General features: G+C 40.2%; 1 protein-coding gene across 1 annotated transcript in view; it reads left to right on the plus strand.

Annotated features, from left to right (window-relative positions):
• cttnbp2nlb (CTTNBP2 N-terminal like b) overlaps positions 1-21959 on the plus strand; it is a 34094-nt gene that overhangs the window by 657 nt on the left and 11478 nt on the right. Inside the window, exon 2 of the mRNA XM_066703417.1 lies at positions 5635-5742. Coding sequence (XP_066559514.1) covers positions 5635-5742 — 108 coding nt within the window. The remainder of the gene's footprint in view (positions 1-5634; positions 5743-21959) is intronic.

Raw genomic sequence — 21959 nt, forward strand, 5'->3', positions numbered from 1 at the left:
CGTTTTCTCACTGAACTCGCTTTAAACCGGGATAGGTCCTATAAGATTACATAATATTTTCCTTCATTGGCTTGTAAAACAGTAGGCGCTACTAACTTGCTTAACTGTGGGAAAATAAACTATTCATGATGACTAAGTTGCAGTTACGGTGTATACAAGGTTTCCTGTTATGTCAATGCACTTTGGAAACTTTGATCTTGTTGTAAATTTGTTTTACTTGGAATCCAGCACATCATCATCATAATAATAACAACGATGATAATAATAATAATGATAGTTATGATAACTTATAAATACAAATAAGAACACTAGTCATAATTATTATATTAGTGTTGTGGTTAGTAATTGTTAGTGTTTATTTTGTATCATAGAAAGTCAATAACAGATGTTGAATGATATCATATCATATATATGTTTAAAGGGGAAGTTGAAAACAACCAAGCATGCTTGTTAAAACTAAAATGGATATTTAAATTCCCTTCATGTTAAAGTCTAATTAGAATAGTCTTTTGAAGGCCTAGAGCGTTTTTCAAGGAATTTAGATCTTAGACATTTTTACCAAATCCCCAACGTAATGTGACTTAATAACAGTGTGAAGTGTAATTACTTCAATTACACTGATGACCCAACTTTTGAAACAGCAACTGTTAAGTATATTGGCAAAATATATTATCATCCTTACCACTATTTTGAAATGGCCCAATTGTCCTTTATGTATCTGGTGCAATTATTTGCACTCCCTTTGTCATACACATCCTAAGAGTTTATGCATCCCATTTGCGTATGGCTGCATGGGACATTTATGGGATTAAACACACAGCCACACATTGGTTTCAATTAAAACCCCAGATCTTTCTGACATTTTCTATACACCTGTAGTCCCCAGTAACCTTTTGGGATACTAAGACCATCTTGGGGGTGTTCTAATGAATACCTGCACAAAGACAAAAACCTTTGCAGAATCAGTCAACAGAATTCCTCCATTATACCTAATGCATTAATTGCATGGGAGAGAAGAAGGAATAAAGTGAGCTTGTTTTGTCATTCAGTGATTTAACGTACAATAATAGTCAAATGGGTGTTGCTCCTTCTGCATGGTAAAGATATCCTATGAGCTGTAGCCCCACAAAAGATCAGAAATGCAGTCAAGCTTGTATTTGTACTCATGGTCTGGAGTGACAAACTGTGTTGTGACTTGCACACTCGGGGAACTGGCTGAGTTGGTTTTGTCTGGAATCACTAATTAAGGTGACGGATAGGTGAGAAAAGTTTATTTTTATGTATAGTAATTGTCCCCAGGATGACTTAACCCCTGATAATGTGTGCGTTATGCATCTAACAGTGGAGTCACTCAGGATCACTAGCCGAGTCATGAGTGTAATACCTGATGGAAGAATAGCAGTAGAACATTGTAAATTAATACCTGACAGGATTTATTTTATGTATTTAAATGCATATTTTTATTTATTTGTTCAGGCACCACACAGTTTATTTGAAGCAGTAATTAAATAAAGTATACTGCTTTCATATACATATTAAACAAGGTGGGCCTTATTGCATGTATATGAATAAATGCATAATGAATGTATAACTCACAAGCCTTGTAGACACATTCTTTCCTTTTAAGAGTAACAACACACACCCCCCTCAGTCCCTACCACAATCTCCCTTTATACCTCTTTAGCATTTATAATCTGCTCTTGTCGGATATAATCACGGTCCTAATCTCAGTTTTTGACTCTAGTCTTGAGAGTTATAGTCCTATTTTTATTTTCAAGGCACAGTTCTGTATTATAATTATTCATGCTATACAGTTTTCACGTAAACCTGCATTGGCTGCGATATTCTACAGCAGGTGTACATTAAATATTCCCATTGGAGCCACTCTCTGAATACTATATTCTTATCTTAGATGTTAAAAAATGATCAGTTCGTTTCAATTCTTCCATCGGGCCACCCTGTTTGTGGTCTTATGGGCGCCCCGAACTTGTGTCTTCTGTCCATTTGCTCAAACTCTAAGGCTTTGGTATGTAAGGATTTAGAAACGGGCAAATTCTTCTCAGTTTGTTGTTCATGTTGTCTGGGGAGCTCTATCCCGTCCACTCAAATTACATGACTCCCAGGAGGCACTGCCAGATTTGAAAACCAAACGTATTTCACAAAACCCAGCCTCCCCATGTCTTAAGAAGTACACCCACACCAACACAGTGCCACTTCCACGCTGAATAGTCTGGGCAGTGTGACGGCAGATCAAAGTGCGCCTCAGATGTATTCAAATCTCTGAAACCTCCCTTTCAGTTCCTCCTGAAAGCACTTTATCCCCCTGTATCTGCGTTATTTCACTTACAACATTGAGAGGGCTGCAGCTACACATTGTGTGGGCTCTTATTAACAGATTACTCTGGAGTCTGCTGTTTCTGTACAGTGCTGTAGCCGACCTTTTGTGAAACCGCTCCAGGCAAGGAAGGCCATTTTATTAATTAGCTCCTGACATCTGTATGAGTAGCCAGGGCCTCAAGGACAGCAGAGTATTGATGTTGATAGAAGCGGAAAATGGGACACCAACAAAAAAAGTTAGACTGACAGCTCCCTTTTCATACATTACTCCCAAAATTGATGTTGGCAACGAGGAAAAATATAATTACGCTTAGAATCGGAAACGGAATTAAAAGTGACATTCTGTTATGATGAAGTCTTGCTTATACTATATAAATTCAATTCGGCAAGGAAACCAACGTGGAAGACTGATACAAACTGGAGGGGAAAGCTTACCGCTGTGGGCTTTTTCATGAGTAATTTGAATCGGAGTAGTGTGGGAAATGTTTGTTTTCCCATGTTAACATTTACATCTACACTTTGATTTTATAATATGGATGTATGTGTGCGTGATTCACTTGTGTAACAGTCTATAAGGATTTGTACTTTTTTTTCCACGTAAAACTAATACAAGCATTTTACAGAAGTGTTATATTTAGTTTGGGGTTATTTCCCATTTTCCCATGAATATCAGAGATGTGTTTCCCCCTCAGTTCTTGAAGTTTGAAGGTTTGAATATATGTGAGAAGTAGCATAACTCATATCCAGGAAAGAATAAGATGAGACAGCATTTGACAGTTATGTATTTGGTATTTTTAGAAGTGATTTTACCAGCAGTGTGGTCTCTCTGTAGGGACTTTTGCAGACTTTTTTAATAGTGTAATTTAATGTACTGCTCCCGAATACAAAATCCAACAGGGCTTGCCAGTGTGTTGTAATGTGTACAGCCTTCACTCTCTGAAACAGCTGATTTATCCTTACTTGAAAGGAGAGCTTTACATTAAAGACTTGAACTCGGTTGTTAGGAACATATTCTTCAAATAGAACAGTGCATTTTCTTCAGTGATTCAGAGTGATTCACAGTTTCATCAGCAAACAGTCTGTCATGAAGCCAATGTAGTAATCATAGAGTTGCAGTTGTTTCTTACTGTGTGTAATCACAAGCTTGACACAACTGTGTGAGAAACACTGTGTTAGACAAATGGTTTTAATTTTAAAACAATTTATCGGTATTATGATTGATTTTCAAAATTGTGTGCCAGAAAGGAAAAAAGGTGTTCCCTATTCAACCGATCAACTGTATTTATTTGTCTAATGATGTTTTGTTTCTGTTTGTCTCTTCTTGTAACCAATCTCATCCTTAATCAGATTTGGGGAGATTCATCAGTCAGTGTATGACAGGATGGAAACCAAACAGAAGCCCTTTATGCAAAAGCTGGAGACAGAATGAGATGAATAACTAAGCTCTGTGTCTCAGACAGCTGTGTGGTTTTCCAGTAAGGGTTTAAAGAGCTCAACCCATATTTCATTTGTGAGGCTTTTGAGTAATCTGTAGATGTCTCTAACTATATGTAACCTTTTTTCCACATTTGGGCTGGCCAAAGTGTTTTCAGTAATCTGTAAACTTTCATGTGTATGTTTCTATACATATACGCCCTTTTAATCAAATAAAACATAAGTTCTGAGAAGTTTAGTAGTAATCTTCCACCAACACAGTAAAGATCTCGGTGAAGAATAGCCTATATTTTTTCAGGAATGGTCATTTGCATTTTTATATTGACTAATTAAACCAACAATTGGCAAAATTATGTAACTGAAATCTAAATTGGAAGAAAACCCTGAATACGCTTCTGCTCTTGAGCATGTGACTTGGAGAGCCGTGAGAGTCATTTATCATGGTCTAGTTGTGGTGTGGTATGATATATTGGCACTGAATGGTTTAATGGCAGCAATGCGTCTCTGCACAGTTATTGCTTTGGTCGAGGACATTGCTGTGAAGCTATGATACGAACATAGGTTGTTAACAAAATCAGGAAACTGCCAGCAGCATAACTAAGCACATTGCTTGTTGAGCTCCTTTACAACTAGGCACCCGAGAGCCCTGCCATATTAAAATGAAAGTTCTCAGGCATTGTAGGAAGGTGTCCAGTTTTCTTCCACTTACTTCCAGACCGGTGGAAATTACATTTTTTCCATGAGCATCCTGGTGAGGCCCTGTACTATATATAAGACCAAGTTATCAGGCACTGCTGGGATGTATGACGTGCTCTGTGTTGCGTAGATGTATCTGGGTTGAGGCTGCTCATAGTAATATGGCAGCCCTGTGTAGCAGTAATATAATTTGGGGGAGATTGTTTCGGGTTGTTACCACCAGCCTTTTTCTTGCACAAAGAGAACTTATTTATGCCAGTGGCACATTTCCATAACCTTAAAAACCCCATTGCTCAATGTAAAATAAACAGCGCTGATTCGAAACACAGGGCTGCAGATGCCGGTGGGTTAGAGTGTGGTTTCTTGTTTGAAGACCAGATGCCACAGCCCTGTCAACAGACTGAGCCCTGCTGAAAAAGAGAGCAAGCTTTCTGGAGACGGCCCACTGCGCGTTCCAAACATTTCCATTTTAACCACTTGCCCGGGGTCGGGATTTAAACAACCCTTCCATTAAAGCCGTCTGATCAGATGTACAGTACCGAAATTCATAGTGACGCTCCCAGACTGACTAATATCTGAATTCGTATTGCAGTTCAAGCGTTTCAGACTCTCCCTTAAGCAAAGCTGACTTGAATTCACCTAGTAAAGTGATAATTGCCTCTTTCACTTATAGTCTGTGAACTCCTACCGCCCACATTGCTGGTTAGCAGTAAATGCTGTGAAATATGGCAGTTTCTGATCATATGTGCTATATAAACATATTGAAGGAAAACTGGAAAAGATTTGCATGTTGTCTCTTTGTAGAACAGCACTTTAAACAGAGGATTGCATTTACTTTATGTTCCATATCATATCATGTCAGTCCTGACTCTTGGCTACATTGTCACAGGTGTCCTGATACGACTCTCTGGTTGGGGGTATGCATTCGCTCACATCCACTGTTAATGCGGTCCCTGTAACTAAGACATTTCCAGCTAACAATATCTGGATACCCAAGTAGACACCTTATCCCTATGGCATTGGAAGCAAACTGTTAAACTATTTTATGGACTGGATGTGAAGAGACACGCAGTCATCGTCCGTGTTGTAGAGTTGTTGTGCAAAAGGAGGCGTTCTGTGTTTGGGTGGGTAAACGATTTAATGCCTCCTGTCATTCATTTCCCCCAGGAATCCAGGATGAATATGGACAGCCTGAGCAAACCAGAGCTGCTGATGTTGTTCAGTGTGCTGGAGGGAGAGCTGGAGGCCCGGGACCTGGTGATCGAGGCGCTGAGGGTAGGTCCACGTTGTCACTGACTCCTCCTCGACCCGGAAGCAGATGACCCTCTCCCAGCCTCGGACCGATCTCGAGCCCACAGTCACTCACACAGATGATTTAAACCCATTGTTTTCCGTTTCCATTACTGTTGAAGGAGGAATTGTCCACGACCTGGACAGGACTGTAGTCGTGTTCTTGAAAAGGTGGACTTTAAGATTCGTGAAACTGCCTGGCTATAGTGCACAAGCCAGCTGCACTGGGGAGTGTATTCACAGGTGCAGTCGTGGTTGAAATTGGATCTGCTGTCTGTGTTCATACAAAGACAGACAGTTATTTGATGGCATATTTGATTGGACAACTTTACAAGTAGCCTTTGCTAGACTTTGATATCCCTTCCTAAAGATAATGTACTAAGTCACTATATCAGATCCATTATAAACTGTAATTGTAACAGCAGATTGGAATCCAGATGAAGCAGGGCGTGTTTACCATCTCTTCCACGCATATAGGGGACGCATGTTTCTACAACCGTTAAGAAATGACACATCACGCTTGGGAAATGAAAGCTAACCAAAGCCACGTGACACATGACATACTTGGCTTTTGAAACGGTTTGATCCGAAGTGCTGTAAAAGAGCGATTATAAGGGAAGCGTTCTATTAATGTTTGCAGGTGCCGAATTCCATCCACAGAATTGCCCTTTTTATTTGTTTAATTGTATCAGGAACAGTATGACATTTCCATCAGTCATTACAGATCCCTGCCATATTCAGTCGCTTAGGCTTGCAGATAGCGTGTGTGTGTGTGCCAACACCAAAGGATTAAACAAAGCTGACAGAATGAGTATCTGGTCGCTTGTCCTTTATAGCTCAGGCTTGGAAATCTTGTGGAACAATATCAGCTCCCAAATTAGTAGGGAGGCTGGGGCTCAGAAAATAAAATGCCTGTTGACTTCAGTATTCTGTGTTCTGCTTAAGACTTCCAGTGCCTGTCTAATGTGGGTCTTTCTGCAGGTTTTTGTGGGTTTGTTGTTTCCCAGGAAGAAGTTTGTTAAACTGCCTGGCAAATTTACAGCAGAGACCACTAATGACTTTATTTAATGTAACTATGTCGTAAAAAGACAAACAGAGCTATAATTACAATCACTCCTCTTTTACAATACCTTCCCACGGAACTTTGTACCACTTTTGGAATTCTGCTTCTTTTAAATTATACATTGTACGTGCCGTTCGGATTTTCTCACCGATCGCACTGGAATAGCTAATCTTTTCAAGGATGAACATCTCTCGAGAAGCCTATATTGCACCAATGCCAGTACTGTGGTTCTTAAACTAACGAGGTTAGCTTAAGTCAGTTGCTGTTCCTGGACACAAATGGCACCAGACACAGTTGCAGCTTGCTGATTTAGCACGATGAGCTACTAGAAGCTTGTACTAAGTGTATTCTAGGGGGTTTCCTTAGTTCCAGACAGTTGGAGGAATAATACGGGCAAAGTCTTTGTGTGATTCAGCTGGAATAATGCACAGCTGGAGCTAAACTGCAAACCAGGGTAGAAATGTGACCATATAAGGGCCCAGAAAACCTGTGAAGGCCTGATTTCCCAACAACACCTGCTGTATAGGTTTGCCCTCATCTCAGCTCCCACACAGTGCGAGACAAACAGGGACAGTGTTTCGAAGTGTTGTGACTCTACAGGGACAGGCTGTGAACTGGTTGATGATCTGTGGGACATTGTAGAGATCTCATTCTCTAACCTCTTGGACTTTGTCAAGGAAAAGGGGCAGTTGAGCCAAAACATTGTTGTGATGCTTCAGTCTTTTTCTTACCGAAACAAAGGCTGAATGAACCCTTTTCCTGAGCATGGAAGGGTGAGATAAAGTACTTGGTCCTAAGTCTTAAACAGTAGACAAAGAAAAAGACTAAGGCCTGGCTAGGAATGATTACATTAGACGAACCGTAATGAATGCAGCTGAGCCCTGAGTAGCCTTATATTGCGCTGTCCAGTTTCAGATTTAGCTTATCAGCAGTATGCAGAAACCCGCTTCATTGTTGAATTTGTCACTTAATTGGTCATTTGTTGTTTGGGGGGAAGAAACACCTCTTGCCTGCCTGCCTGCCTGCCTTCAGGGCTTTTTGTTAATTATAATTTTTGTTTTATAAAAAAAATGGCAGCCTTTTCTTGTATAAACCTGCAATGCAAAAGAGGTAAATGGGCAAAAAGAAATTTTATAAAATCTCCGTAGCTCCTAAATAGTGTTAATTGTGTACAGCACAATCATCATAAACAGCAGAAAACACTGATTTCAGGATAGGTTTAATCAATATCTGTAGCTGCCACTGAACTTGAAAACAGCATGAAGGGCTCAGGCAGCACTTTGTCAAAGAGCAGCACTTTCTGAGACCTCTAAACGCCAAAATTGTTTGTGTCAAACTGGCTGATAAAATCATGCACTTCCCTTGTTCTCTCTCTCTGAATCTAGTCCCATCTTGGACACTTCCACCTATTAGAAAGAAAGTGCAGCCCTGCGATAACAGATTATTTTTCATTCGTGACCGTGTATTTGCAGAAAACAGGGTAGCAAGGCTATACATGACTGTACAGACCATGCTGGAGCCACTCCTGGGAAGGGCAGGGAGCGGGGGACAGGAAGCACAGGAAAACACACAGCGAGAGGCAGGGCGTCAGGGGAAGGGATGCCAGCTACACTTTTGACCTCTGCTTTTGAACACAATGTGGGGAATTGACGAACCACCGCCGCTGCGTTGTCATGAGCAGCTGTCTGAAGATGAAATATCTTTTCCGTGATCTTTGAATGTGCGATATAAAAAAAATTAATATGATGGAACCACCTTTGTCACACGACTGTGTTGCCAAACTATATCTTGTTAGACATTGAACTCCACTGAATATGCACTGCAACAACTTAACCCTTAAACACATTCTACTCATTGTTTCTGTTTTTCTGAGACTATGAAGTATGTAATTGTATTATGCATGGAGGACTGGTGTTTTCATAAGCAGTGCTGTATTTCAGAATGGTGACTTGCATTTTAAGAATTATTTAATTATTAAGCACTTCTCTAATGGGACTTGTATGCTTTAACAAACACTAACATAGGTTTTCTAATGAAAGGAAGGAATATCCCAGGGCGTAGGTTGGGTTTGTAGGGCATATTAATTCAAATCACTGTACCAGAAAACAGACATTATCAAAGTTTTACATGTACCGATACCTGCAAATATATGCAATTAGTTAACAATACAAACAAGGGAACCAAAAACACACAAGTTAATGTGCATAAGAATGTCCAGGAGTTGAATATGATTGATTAATTTCATCCCATGGAAAAATATTGTAATTTTGTTTATGAAAAGTCCACAAAATGACCGCTCTCAGGAATGTTCCATAAAATGTTTACTTGTCTCTAGCCAACCTAGTATGAGGAAAAAGCTCTGGGGTTAAAAGTTACTTTTGAGGGTGGTCTCAGTTGACAGTAGTAAGACAGCAGCCCCTAAGGCTAAGGAAAAGGGAGAGCTGGGGCAAGTCTGGACTAATAGTCTAATCCCTTATCCCTACTTCAACAAGAATGGATTGATTGGGCAAACATACTGAAGACAAACAAAGATCTTTCTTAGCTCATAAATAGTTTACAGGAACAACGTAGCTTATAAAAATAAAATAAAGCAAAGCCAAAAACCAAACCACAGATCCTTGTCTACATAAGAAGCTTTACCTACATGATGCACAAGACCAGAATACCACATTCTCTCATGTTTGTTTCATTCTCTTATGTGAGATTGACAGTTTTCAAGTCATGGTTACACAGTGAAGCCATGTGCATTATATCACGGTTTCCCACTGATTGGTCTACTAAACAGTGGTGTACAGAACATGCAAAGCTGCAATGCGTTTACCCCCATCATATGCCTCCTCAACCATAAAGACAGAAAAATCAAACCCACTTCCTTGCCTAGACACTGCCTTGATTTGCCTCTCCCTGAAACTATCGAATGGATCCTCGTAGAAGAAAGAAGCTATTGCAATAGATCCTAGGAGATGAAAAATACCTCAAAGATGGGAAGATGAAATGATGAACTTTGTAGGCGGGACATAGAAAAGAGATAAAAACAAGTGGAAACATCTTTGGGAGGTCTTATCCAGCAGTGGATCGATGTAGGCTGATGATGATGATGATGATGATGATATACACTCACCTAAAGGATTATTAGGAACACCTGTTCAATTTCTCATTAATGCAATTATCTAACCAACCAATCACATGGCAGTTGCTTCAATGCATTTAGGGGTGTGGTCCTGGTCAAGACAATCTCCTGAACTCCAAACTGAATGTCTGAATGGGAAAGAAAGGTGATTTAAGCAATTTTGAGCGTGGCATGGTTGTTGTTGCCAGACGGGCCGGTCTGAGTATTTCACAATCTGCTCAGTTACTGGGATTTTCACACACAACCGTTTCTAGGGTTTACAAAGAATGGTGTGAAAAGGGAAAAACATCCAGTATGCAGCAGTCCTGTGGGCGAAAATGCCTTGTTGATGCTAGATGTCAGAGGAGAATGGGCCGACTGATTCAAGCTGATAGAAGAGCAACTTTGACTGAAATAACCACTCGTTACAACCGAGGTATGCAGCAAAGCATTTGTGAAGCCACAACACGTACAACCTTGAGGCGGATGGGATACAACAGAAGAAGACCCCACCGGGTACCACTCATCTCCACTACAAATAGGAAAAAGAGGCTACAATTTGCACAAGCTCACCAAAACTGGACAGTTGAAGACTGGAAAAATGTTGCCTGGTCTGATGAGTCTCGATTTCTGTTGAGACATTCAGATGGTAGAGTCAGAATTTGGCGTAAACAGAATGAGAACATGGATCCATCATGCCTTGTTACCACTGTGCAGGCTGGTGGTGGTGGTGTAATGGTGTGGGGGATGTTTTCTTGGCACACTTTAGGCCCCTTAGTGCCAGTTGGGCATCGTTTAAATGCCACGGCCTACCTGAGCATTGTTTCTGACCATGTCCATCCCTTTATGACCACCATGTACCCATCCTCTGATGGCTACTTCCAGCAGGATAATGCACCATGTCACAAAGGTCGAATCATTTTAAATTGGTTTCTTGAACATGACAATGAGTTCACTGTACTAAACTGGCCCCCACAGTCACCAGATCTCAACCCAATAGAGCATCTTTGGGATGTGGTGGAACGGGAGCTTCGTGCCCTGGATGTGCATCCCACAAATCTCCATCAACTGCAAGATGCTATCCTATCAATATGGGCCAACATTTCTAAAGAATGCTTTCAGCACCTTGTTGAATCAATGTCATGTAGAATTAAGGCAGTTCTGAAGGCGAAAGGGGGTCAAACACAGTATTAGTATGGTGTTCTTAATAATCCTTTAGGTGAGTGTATATATTAATAAGTGTGTGTGTGTGTGTGTTATATATACACACACACACACACACACACACACACACCGTTTAATCAAATAATGAAGCCTAGATTACCAGCCTGTACTGCGTGTAACTCAGTCAACATTTAACACAGTGTGACAGTTTTAGTTGTTTTATGTATTCATTATAAGTATTCCCCAATAGCTGTTTGTCTGATTTTGTTTAAACAGGAACTTTTCTTGCCAGTATTAGCAGTAATGTTTGTTAAAGGGTACCTTTTATAAAACCACTGAGGCCCTGAGTCCCAGCAAACAGCGCATTCCTAAATACAATAAAACCTCGTTAATGGTTTGCATTCATGCACGGAGCAAGCTATGTTTAATACTCCCGGCTGATCTTATCGGACACCTTTGTGTTTATGAAAACACGGGCCCTGTTCAGAGTGGGGATTAGATTAAGTGAGGTGCTTGAAGATTGCAACAGCCCCAGTTGGCCAGGCCGAGGTCAACGTAGAGGAGTTTCAAACCCACTTAATTTTCCAATGGCTGTGGTCATGACAGGCGTCTGAAAAACCCAATCTATTCATACAATGGAATACAGTTGCATCTTTCAAGTCATTTTGTTTAATTCTTTCTTCACATTTTAAAATTCTTCACAACCTTAAAAAAAGCAGTTGGTTAAATTGGAGCAGTGTTTCACAGCAAGTTCACACAGGTAGGAGTCTCGGCAGGGAAAGAGGGGGTGATACAAGAATGGAAAAAGATGTCTATAAATGAAAAAGTCTGACGAGCATCATATTCACTGATGGTTACTTAGTTGATCCAATAATTACTATCCTCAGTCTGGCTCATTTTGTTTTCTCTCCCTTTCTTCTCTGTGAAAGAGAACAGGTCAAGGATGCTCATTATTTCTGGATGCTCGTCCACGGCAGAGAAGTTTTTAATCCAAATATTTGCTTTATGTTGTTCCTCAAAGTTGCGCTTCAGCATCAGTTTTTAAATATTATTTCTTGCGCCGTTATATTTAGTTTCAGCTTTGGAGGCCGTGAAAGAAAACTGTGGGAAATGCCTGTTGCCTCTCCCCTGAGATGGACTTGGCACAGTCTGTCTAGCAGGGTTGGGAGAAGGGGAGAGAGAGAGAGACAGAGGGAGGAGTTGTGGTTGTGTATATAGCTAATCTGCTGTAGAAAACCAAAAGGCAGCTTTTTCCTGTCTCTTATGTTTGAGGAACTCCCACCGTTGTGATTGTCCTGAAAGTTGTGCAGCCGTCTGCCCTGTTCCCTGGCAAGGAACGCCATCTGAAATGTTGTCTAATCTGGATCACTGCGGATCACTAGCTTTGTTTAGCTCAAACACATGCACCTGTATTTAGTTAAAAAAAAAAAAGAGATCCAGTATCTGAAACCATTTTAGCCCTTATTTACAAACTGTGAGCTTCAAAAATCTTCCTTTTATGTGGAGATCTTCTTTCCACCAGCCTGAACCTCTGTGCTTGGACAGTTAGTAGTAACCAATTGACTTCAGACCTTTTTAAAGCTTAGATGATGGTAAAGATCTATCATCTGTAGTTTTAGTTTGACTGGGTACCCTTTCTCGGCTACGTTCAGATTTCAGTAAATGTAGCTTAGTCTTCATGGTTATCTATAAATAGTCTGGCCCTGGAGGGACATAATCCTGTAGGTTTTATAGGCAATTTAAAGTGCTAATTGGTGCTAATTAAGCAAGCAATTGGTCCCATTAAGTCGTTCAGAGCTTATCTAGAATGCAAACCCATGCTCTCCATGATCATGCTTGCAGATCTCTGAAGGTCGATGGTGTTTGAAGATCCTACTTTGTATAGACAACATGCAAGGGCTCCAGAAGACACACATGTGTACATTAGTTACACCATGTAAAGTTACTTGGGGATTTCTGCGCTCACTTCTGGAGAAAAGGTGTTTAAATATGTTCTAATATGAAGATCAGAAATAGTTTTCATCCCTTGTGCTTTAAGAGGAGATGTTGTTTTGGCAGAATGTGTGCACTGAGGAAATACTGGGCAGGGTGTTACAGCATCTATTTTCAAAGTGAATCATTTCTCTAGATTAATAAAGCAGAATTGTCTCGGGGACATTTATTTTCACTCAGTGAGGGGAGGTGTATGCTTTTACGTTGAAAGGGGGGAAAAAAGGGTCTGCTCCGATTCAGGTGGTGCGGTGGAATGTGGCCTTCCGGGAGTTAGTGTTGTTTGGCTGTGTTGTGTGAGTGCAAGAGTCATGTCTGCACAGGCCCCGCGATTCTCCGCCTCCCCTCTCTGTCTGTGTCCCGGCAAGGTGAAATGCACAAGGTAATGCTTCCTGCAGACACCTCATTAATCAACCCAAAATGACTCGGACACAGGTGGCTGCTATAAATACCAGCAAGGTTGAGCCAATGTTGTCTGGGCTGTACACTGCAGACAACTTATTTTTTTGTCTGAAGGGACACTGTTTTAAAACCATTATAATTATGTATTCATTAGGACTGATTCACCCCCTGGACTGGGAATGGCGGACAGTATAAATTGGGTGTCTTATCACACTCTGCATGAAGGGCCATTAATTTATTGTTCCTCTTTCACGCTAATTGATAAAATGATTTATTCCGGGAAGGAACGCTATCTGTTGATGTAGGTGGCTGGGATCAAGTGGCAGTGGCATATATTACTGGATACGTTTAATTATTTATTGGAGCAGGGATTGGGCAAGGACAGAAACCAGGCTCCCTACCTCAGCCAGAATGGTAAATTTCAACTAGGCCCTGGTGCGTGGCGATATAGAGGCTATAGGGCTCTGGCTTTTAGGTCCATATGCAGACCCAGCAGAACCACAGTTTTACTAGGAAAGGATTGCATTCAAGTCTGCATTTTAAAATCTGCAAATTCTTCTCAGTAATGTATGGATCGCACAGCAGATCTTTTGAAAGATGATTATGATATTATTATTGCTAATACTATTCTTATGTACCCTATTATGTTTTAGACTTGCAAGGGTCGCTGGTGTAAAATTAAAATGTATAAAATTTGTCAGAGGGCATACGACACATATCTAGTAGCTTAGGAAACAGAGTGGTAATCATAGCATTGCACAACAACTCACACTATAGCACAGGTTACAATAACAGGTACAGGATAAATTGCGTTTCGATTATGTCATTTGTTTTTCTATTCAGTGAAGGGGCCGTAGTGACAAACGCAAGCTCGGCCCTTTGATAAACGGCAGGAAACGGGGAGCTGGAGTCCATGGCGTGCGCGTTCTCCGCAAAGGAAGTCTCTGTACGAACTCCTGCAGATAAATGAGGGATTAAACTGCATTGCAAAGGGGAAAGAAAAACTAAGCAGCCCAGCCCAAGAATAGCAATAATGGCCCTTATCTGAGCTGTACTGCTCCAGGTTTCCAAGGTATTGATTACATTTGCATTGCTTAACCAAGCTCTGATCACAAAAGCAAACATGCTCACATATATTATATATAAAATGACAGTTGGGAAATGTGTCTGTGATTTCTGTGGGTACAGAGAATTTTGTTAGACAAAGGCAGACAGTAGGATTTTGTGTGTATTCAGGGAAATAATTTTTCATTATGTGTGTTGTTTACATAACTATCGTCAATGGAAATTCCAAATGATGCTATAAATTAGAAATGTTGAAAAAACAACAACCATGAGTTACTAAATAACACCATAAGTAAACAGACTTTTACCCTTGTGAAACCCATTATGTGGGTTTATGAGTTTACTGAACAGTAGGAGTGGTTTTATAGGAGCACGAATGAGTCTTACCGAGAGTAGATTGAGTTTCAGACGTGCTTCTTCGCTAAATCTCATGCCTAGTTTGATAAGACCCTTAGAAAGCTCAGCTGAAACCTTAATCATTTGTGTGGGGGCCTGTTGCTGGTATAATTTGGAGAGTAGAGTTGAATACCTTCCAAACGCCTAAGCTGATTTAAAGAAAAGATAAAGGGTAGGCCAATCTTGATACTTTTGTTGATAGTAGTTAATCGATCTGAGACTCTCATAAAGCCGTTCCCTGGGGAGATGTATTGCACAATACATTCCTGGCAGACCCAGTTCCGTGTGTAAAGAAACGTCGTCAGTCCTGGATTCACCAGCACTTAATTTCTCCTCATTTTCCAATGAGCTCTCATCTCCCAGGGTAGAGATCATGCTAATGTTTAAGCTTAGTCTAGTCCATGGGAATTGGAATTGTCTATAAATTCTGGCTTTATTTGTTCCTCAGTTTCCTTAACCGAGTTTGAAAAGATTTCCCTATTAGTTGATAATCCCTTGAATCAGTATTAAATACCGTTGTGGTGTGGGATAAAACTGAGATAATGGTCTTAGTGTCACCATTTAACCCCTAAATACTTAATGGTGTTTGGTTGGCTCTGAATGTCTCAGAATCACTAAAACTGAATTGAGATTTCAATATTATGGTAGGTGAGCAGCAGGAATAATTACCACTTTGCTTACCATGAAATATATGTGGTACATATCATCAGTGTGTGTATATATATATATATATATATATATAATTTATTTTTATTTTTTGTGTAGAAACTCACGCTTAAACAGCTGTCACGTATATTCATAGGGTAATTATTCTGTTCTCCTTGACTTTCAGAAGGAAAAAGGGACTTGTAATTCTTTGAGAGACAACTAAACTAGATACTGTAGCAGTATGGCAGATGGCTAAAAACCCTGCCCGAAAGGGTGTGGAAACATTGAGCTGCCCTCATTTATCTAGATCTCATCATTCTTGGGGAGTGGTCCATCTGGGACCTATGGTAGGATCAAGTTGCTACCTCTAGGCAGTCTGGCAAGATCAATGTGTGACCAAAATGCAGTCCAGTGTCATATCACTAGCTGTGCTGAATGTTTCTCCTCCTTGGATCACTCAGTTATTAATGGACACCAAATGAGCACAATGGGTCCAATGGCCTCCTCTCAATTTGTAAACTTTCTTATGTTCTTATGTAACTCTTCAGCTACATAACTTGTCCAAAAATGAAGCAGGGATCAAAACGCGTATCACATTCCTGAACGCTTGTACGGTTAAAGAACACAAAGTAGGGTTCTGAAAAGACATTTGTTGGTATGAAAGTTTGCATGCCTGTCATTTTTTATTTCTACTGTTGACATTATCACATGTTTTAAGTTCTATGTCCAGGGCACTCAATGTCAAGATGTCCTCAAACCTGCCTTACATCACGTGAAGTTGATAGAGAAACACTGTTCTTCTAACCTTGAAGCAGCTGAAGTGCTTGTAGTTCATATTTCTTTAGCAAGCTACCAGTGACCACCAGTGTAGTCCTCAGGGCTGATTTGTTATTGGACACTGTGCCATATTGATTCCCAAAGGCAACAGAAGGCAAAGAAGGATGCACTTAAAACAGTAAATGCAAGAGTCGGGACCTGAAACAACAGGACGATTCATATTATACATATGTTCCCTATTCATCACCCACAACCTACTCCTTAGTTGTGTGAAACAAATTTCTTAGTCGTTTCTTTTTAGACATGTCTTTCACAAGCAAACCCTATGAAATTAGCATTGAATAGAAAATTGTTGTTTTCTAGGTTTGCTTCTTAGATTGTGTTTTAATCGTGACCCAGGGCGGTGTCTCTGTCAAGAGCTGTCATTCAGGCATGTGCCAGAGAACATCCTTCCCAGATTTTATTCATTTGTGTGATAATCCAACTAAAGACTGCCTCCTGGCCAGCCCTTATTAATATTGGCTATTAAAGACTGTCCATCTGGCCAGGCAATACAACATACTTCAGACTGCAGTAAGAGGATTAAGAAGCTGGCATCGCTCAGTCTCAAAAGGTTTCACTTAGACCTCAGACCTGGACAAAAGCCACCCAACGTCCACTTTCATTGTACAAGTAGGTCCATCATTCGGGATGCTTCTGTCCATTGCGATATTCTGGAGTAGCCAAGGGGTCAGAATGTAAAAAGCACGAGACTGATCTCAACTGCTTACAAAGTTGAAAATGACCTGAATCTGTGGATCTGGCTTTCAAACTCCAGGCTGATGTTAGTTCTTGTAGATTGTAATTTGTGATTTTTACAGTTTCAGCTCGGGAAATGGAAGTAAAGTAATATTATAAACTGATACACTGTACTTACCCCATTTTATCTGGAATGGCAATCAAAAACAATAATTTGTGACATTTAAGATGGTTGTGAGAAATTGGCTTAAGTGGGTAGGCTGTTGCACCTACTTTTGGTATTTTGCTAATTTTCTTTTTCAAACAAAATATATCAATCTGCAATTCTCAGTTTTTCTTTCAGTTTAGATCATTACAAAGCAGTTCTGGTCACTGACAGCTGTAACCAGCCATCTTTTCTTTGGCAAATTTAAGAGGAGAAACAGTTCATGGTTGCTCAAAGAGAAAAGAAAAAAAGCAGAACAGAGCTCAAAATATTGAGGAATGGAAAACGGAATAAGAATAGCTTCCGGCTTTCATGTTTAAAATTAACACTAAATGTTCTCTGAAATAAAACCATTGTGTGTAATGTCTATATACATAGGCGCATACATACACCCACAATTTAGAACAGAAAATACAAATTTCATATGAATTTGTTAATAGGATTAAACTCAGTGGAAATGTGATTCTCATTCCATCTGAATTCTAGAACCTTATTTCATGAAGACCGTGTGATGGTGGAGAAAACGTAAACTGGGTTTGACAATTCTGTCAAAGTGCTGGGTTTATTTCACAGAGAATAGTTCTATCTGGATGGAAAAGAGCAATATATAAAGAGCTACTGATATTTAGAATATGTATTATAGTAGAAAATATGTAACTAAACGTCCCACTTGTTGTGTTCAGTAGACTGTTACACCTTCTAAAACTGGTTCATAGCCACACTTGGCTGTATTGAGCACTTTGCGTGGGGTTAGGGAGGACAACCCCAATCTCACATCTGACTTCAGCCTTCCCAAGCTGAAGGATCCAGGAACAAACACACTTTCCCAGCATTCCCTGCTTTCCATCCCTCCTCCACCCCAAACCCCACCCCTGCACCAGCTCCTTGACTCATTCCATCTACTGGGGGGATGGTCTCATCCTCCTGTTCAGGTCATCACTCCCTTCGCTGAACGAGAGTAGGCCATAATAAACACGATTTACCTTCTACGACATATGAATATTGGCATTGTCCGGACTCCCGAGTTCGCGTTATTCACAGGTTTTATGCTCATTTTATGTGCATTTTTCTGATGTTCTCTGCCTGTTCTAGCAAGGATTACTCAAAATACATCCCTGAGACTGTGGAGGAGGAAATGTGTGTTTGGTTGCACAACAGCACTTGGTTATTTTAGTGCATAATGCTTCATTCAGTCTGTACAGGACTGTGTGACACAAAACTGCTTCCCTGCCACAGTGGCTTAATATCCTCAACACTCTCTCTGGGTTTTTCTAATTTTTGTGAAGTAATAATTTGCATAAATGTCTTCCTAACCTGAAAACCACAATAAGACGCAATAAAATCTGAAAATAAATGTCTGGGCATAGTAGAACAAATACCTATCTAAATCTGTTTAAGCACTTTGAGTTTTAGAAGGGTAGTCATAAAAAATGTTTATCAGGGGACCAAGCAACAAAGTGGCCGGACCACCTTTTGTAATTGTTCGGATTATTATTATTATTATTATTATTATTATTATTATTATTATTATTATTCCGCCATATATTTCAAATGGCCATAAAATGAAAATCACTCTCCAGAATCTCATCAAACCTGGTATGCCGGTAGATGCCTATATTACGTTGTCCCTCAAAAAATGAAGATGAAGTTATGCTCTAATTATTCCCTTCTCACAGGCATAGGATAGTTTGACACATTGACTAAGTTGGATATGGCACAGATGTTAATGTCACTGCACTGTGGCACAGGAGACCTGGGTTCAAGTCCTGCCATGGCCAGAACCAAAAAGTATGTTAAACATGATGTATCCCTACAGATATGTTTGGCTGCTTATAACTTTTAGTTCCAATATTCATGTTCTAATGTTATCATATTGTAGCAATTGTAGCTGAAGGCATACTAGGAAGTGTGGGCTATTTAGTGTTGTGGTTAGAACACCGCACTGTGGTGTGTAAGACCTGGGTTTGAGTCTCATCATGGCAGAAACCCTAAATTAAGTTAAATATGCCGTATCCCTACACGCATGCTTGGCCCCCTGCATTGCTATATATATTTTCTATTTATTTGTATTCACTAGGTGAATAATCTAAAACATTGGTAATCCTTTTAGGTTTTGGGTAATGTCAGATACATACCTCTTTATGTGATGGAATAGAAAATTCTGTTTCAATTTTTTTTTCTTCTTTCTATGTCTTGATTTTTCGGTGCTAGAAAAGTGCTGTTCCGAGCTCTTTAACGAATGGCAAATTGCAAGCAGAGACCACCCCTGTGATCGGAGGGAATGACCCAGATTATGACCGAGGGAACACGTCTCTGATCTTACAGGAATCAGCCAAGTAGAATTTGAAGCATCTTAGGCAGCAGCCGATGTTGCAGCACTTCATCTGGAATAAATGGGGAAAATAAATAAATAACGCAGACAGACTCCTCTGAGAGCAGCAGGCGGGAGGAGAAGTGTGCCTAGTCTAGGGAGACTGCTGCACGATATGGTGATCTGGGTTCAGGACTGTACGTCTCAATTGCTGTGCTGGTGAAACTGTATAATTCAAAATGGCTAGAATAGAGAAAGGTATGCAGATACAAGTAAATACCACCAAGGTCTGAAACAGGGCTTCTTGTGCAAAAGCCTTGTTGCAAATATCTTGTTTATCATTTTAGTTTTAAATAAATATTTCTGTGGCATACAGTGGTGTACATTGTTATTTCACCTAAAGCCTGTTATGGGTGTTCACCTTTCCCTGACCCACCAGCATCCAAACCCATTCCTCCAGACACATCTTCTAGTCTTGGTTGCATCTGAGATTTTAATGATTAATGATTTGTTACTTTTGTACTTGTTTGGCAATGAGAACATTTGAACTGTTTTACATGTTCAGTCTCTGGTGGCAGAAATACCCTGCTGGATGTTTATGGTTGCTAAAACAATTGCTCTGAACCCTGAAGTCTGTTCTCAACTTGGTACATAAATTATCCTCCATAGCTGCCTAAACAGCTCCTAATAGGTTGCAAATTAATGCCACACAAACGCAGATGGGAACTGCACTGTATGTTGCACTCCCAAATTAAGCATTCTTCGCTAGAGCGATTCCCCATCGATTGTGACATCACAGATATATGCCACAAACTCTAAGCCCCTGTGTAGCCCTACATGGCCTGAATTTACCCAACACATTTTGCCTAGCTAGCAATCGCAGCTCTGATAACATCAACTGGCCCAGTACTGGCACTGGACTTTCGAGTTCATTTTGCTGTTAATAAATCCCAAAGCTCGGTGGAGAAGTATACAATTCCCTCTCTTGCTTTCTGTTACCGAGTTATAGTTTAGAAATAATAGCCTGTGTTTTATTTCCCTACGGTGGCTAATAATACAGGACCTGACCACCAGTGTACCTGATTAAAAAGTGAAATTGCCCACTTCTATTGACAGCGTTAATGAAATACTAGCCTCAGTGGGTTCTCAACACTAACTCAAAGATATTCAGTCTCGCCCAGTGGAGTATCGCAGTCCGCTGCCATGACGGGCACCCACAAGAACATCCTGATGCCTTTTCAACATGGTAGAGACAGACACGGCATACTTTGGCTTTGAATTTCTTTGCTTGTTTATTCACCAAAATAGGAAGATACACCCAAAATAATGGGACAACCCACCAACAGTCTCGTAAAGGATGAATGTGGTCAATGATTAAATGCTTATCGTGAAATTGTGCCCAGCTTTTCTGGTTGTCCTAATCTCTACATCCATGTATGGGGGAGGGTTTCGGGTCTTGCAGTGTCCATTGCTGGTTGCAGATGAGGGTATTTCATTTTGAGGTCAGTGTTGTACTGGATATCTTTTTAGTTCATATCGGTTACCTGCCTTTATTTCACACAAAGAAAATAGTAGGATACATGAATAGTATACAATGTCTGAGAGGATACCCTACCATCTGAACTACACAACAACGGAGTAAACATAACTGACAGTGGGAGAGGATGATGTCACCAGTCGCAGGGCACATTGTGTTCGTTTTCCACGAAATTTGCTGAAAAGTAACAGGATATCTCAGCCTTGGGCTCCAGTGATGAAATGCATAAATGGTCTGGTGAAAAAAGAGAAGTAAAACAAAAAGCAAAACATGAAATAATACCTGACACGACACACAGGAATCCCAGAGACATGCTGAGAACCGCAATCCAGAGGCTTGTCCTTGAAAAACTAAAAACTGTAAAAAAGCTAGAGCAGATCCCTGCATAACACACTCAGGATGAGGACTGTAGAGTATTTTGTTACCAGAACCAGAGGATAGGAGCACTAAAGATTTTAAACTAAAGGTATTTATCTTGAGAAACTAGGAAAGAGTCAAATTAGTAAAAAGAGCATTCCAGTGTCCACATATGCAGCATGTTTATGTATTATTCAGAGAAGAATTCAAGAGTCTAATAGTACTTCAGTAGCCATGAAGTGGATATCAGCTGGCTGCATGTCTTTCTGGTTCAGGCCTTGCGTGCTGCACAGTGCCAAGCTACCAGATAAGAGCATTCTTCAATCTCTCCTTTTTTGTGTTTGGTCACAGTTATATAATCTCTTAGTCATGGCCGCTCATGTTATTGGGACTTGTTAATAATCATCTTTTATGTGAAGCTAGTTTTTCGTATTTATAATA

This window comes from Amia ocellicauda, chromosome 5, assembly GCF_036373705.1.
Source record: "Amia ocellicauda isolate fAmiCal2 chromosome 5, fAmiCal2.hap1, whole genome shotgun sequence".
In the NCBI taxonomy this organism is placed as follows: Eukaryota; Metazoa; Chordata; class Actinopteri; order Amiiformes; family Amiidae; genus Amia; species Amia ocellicauda.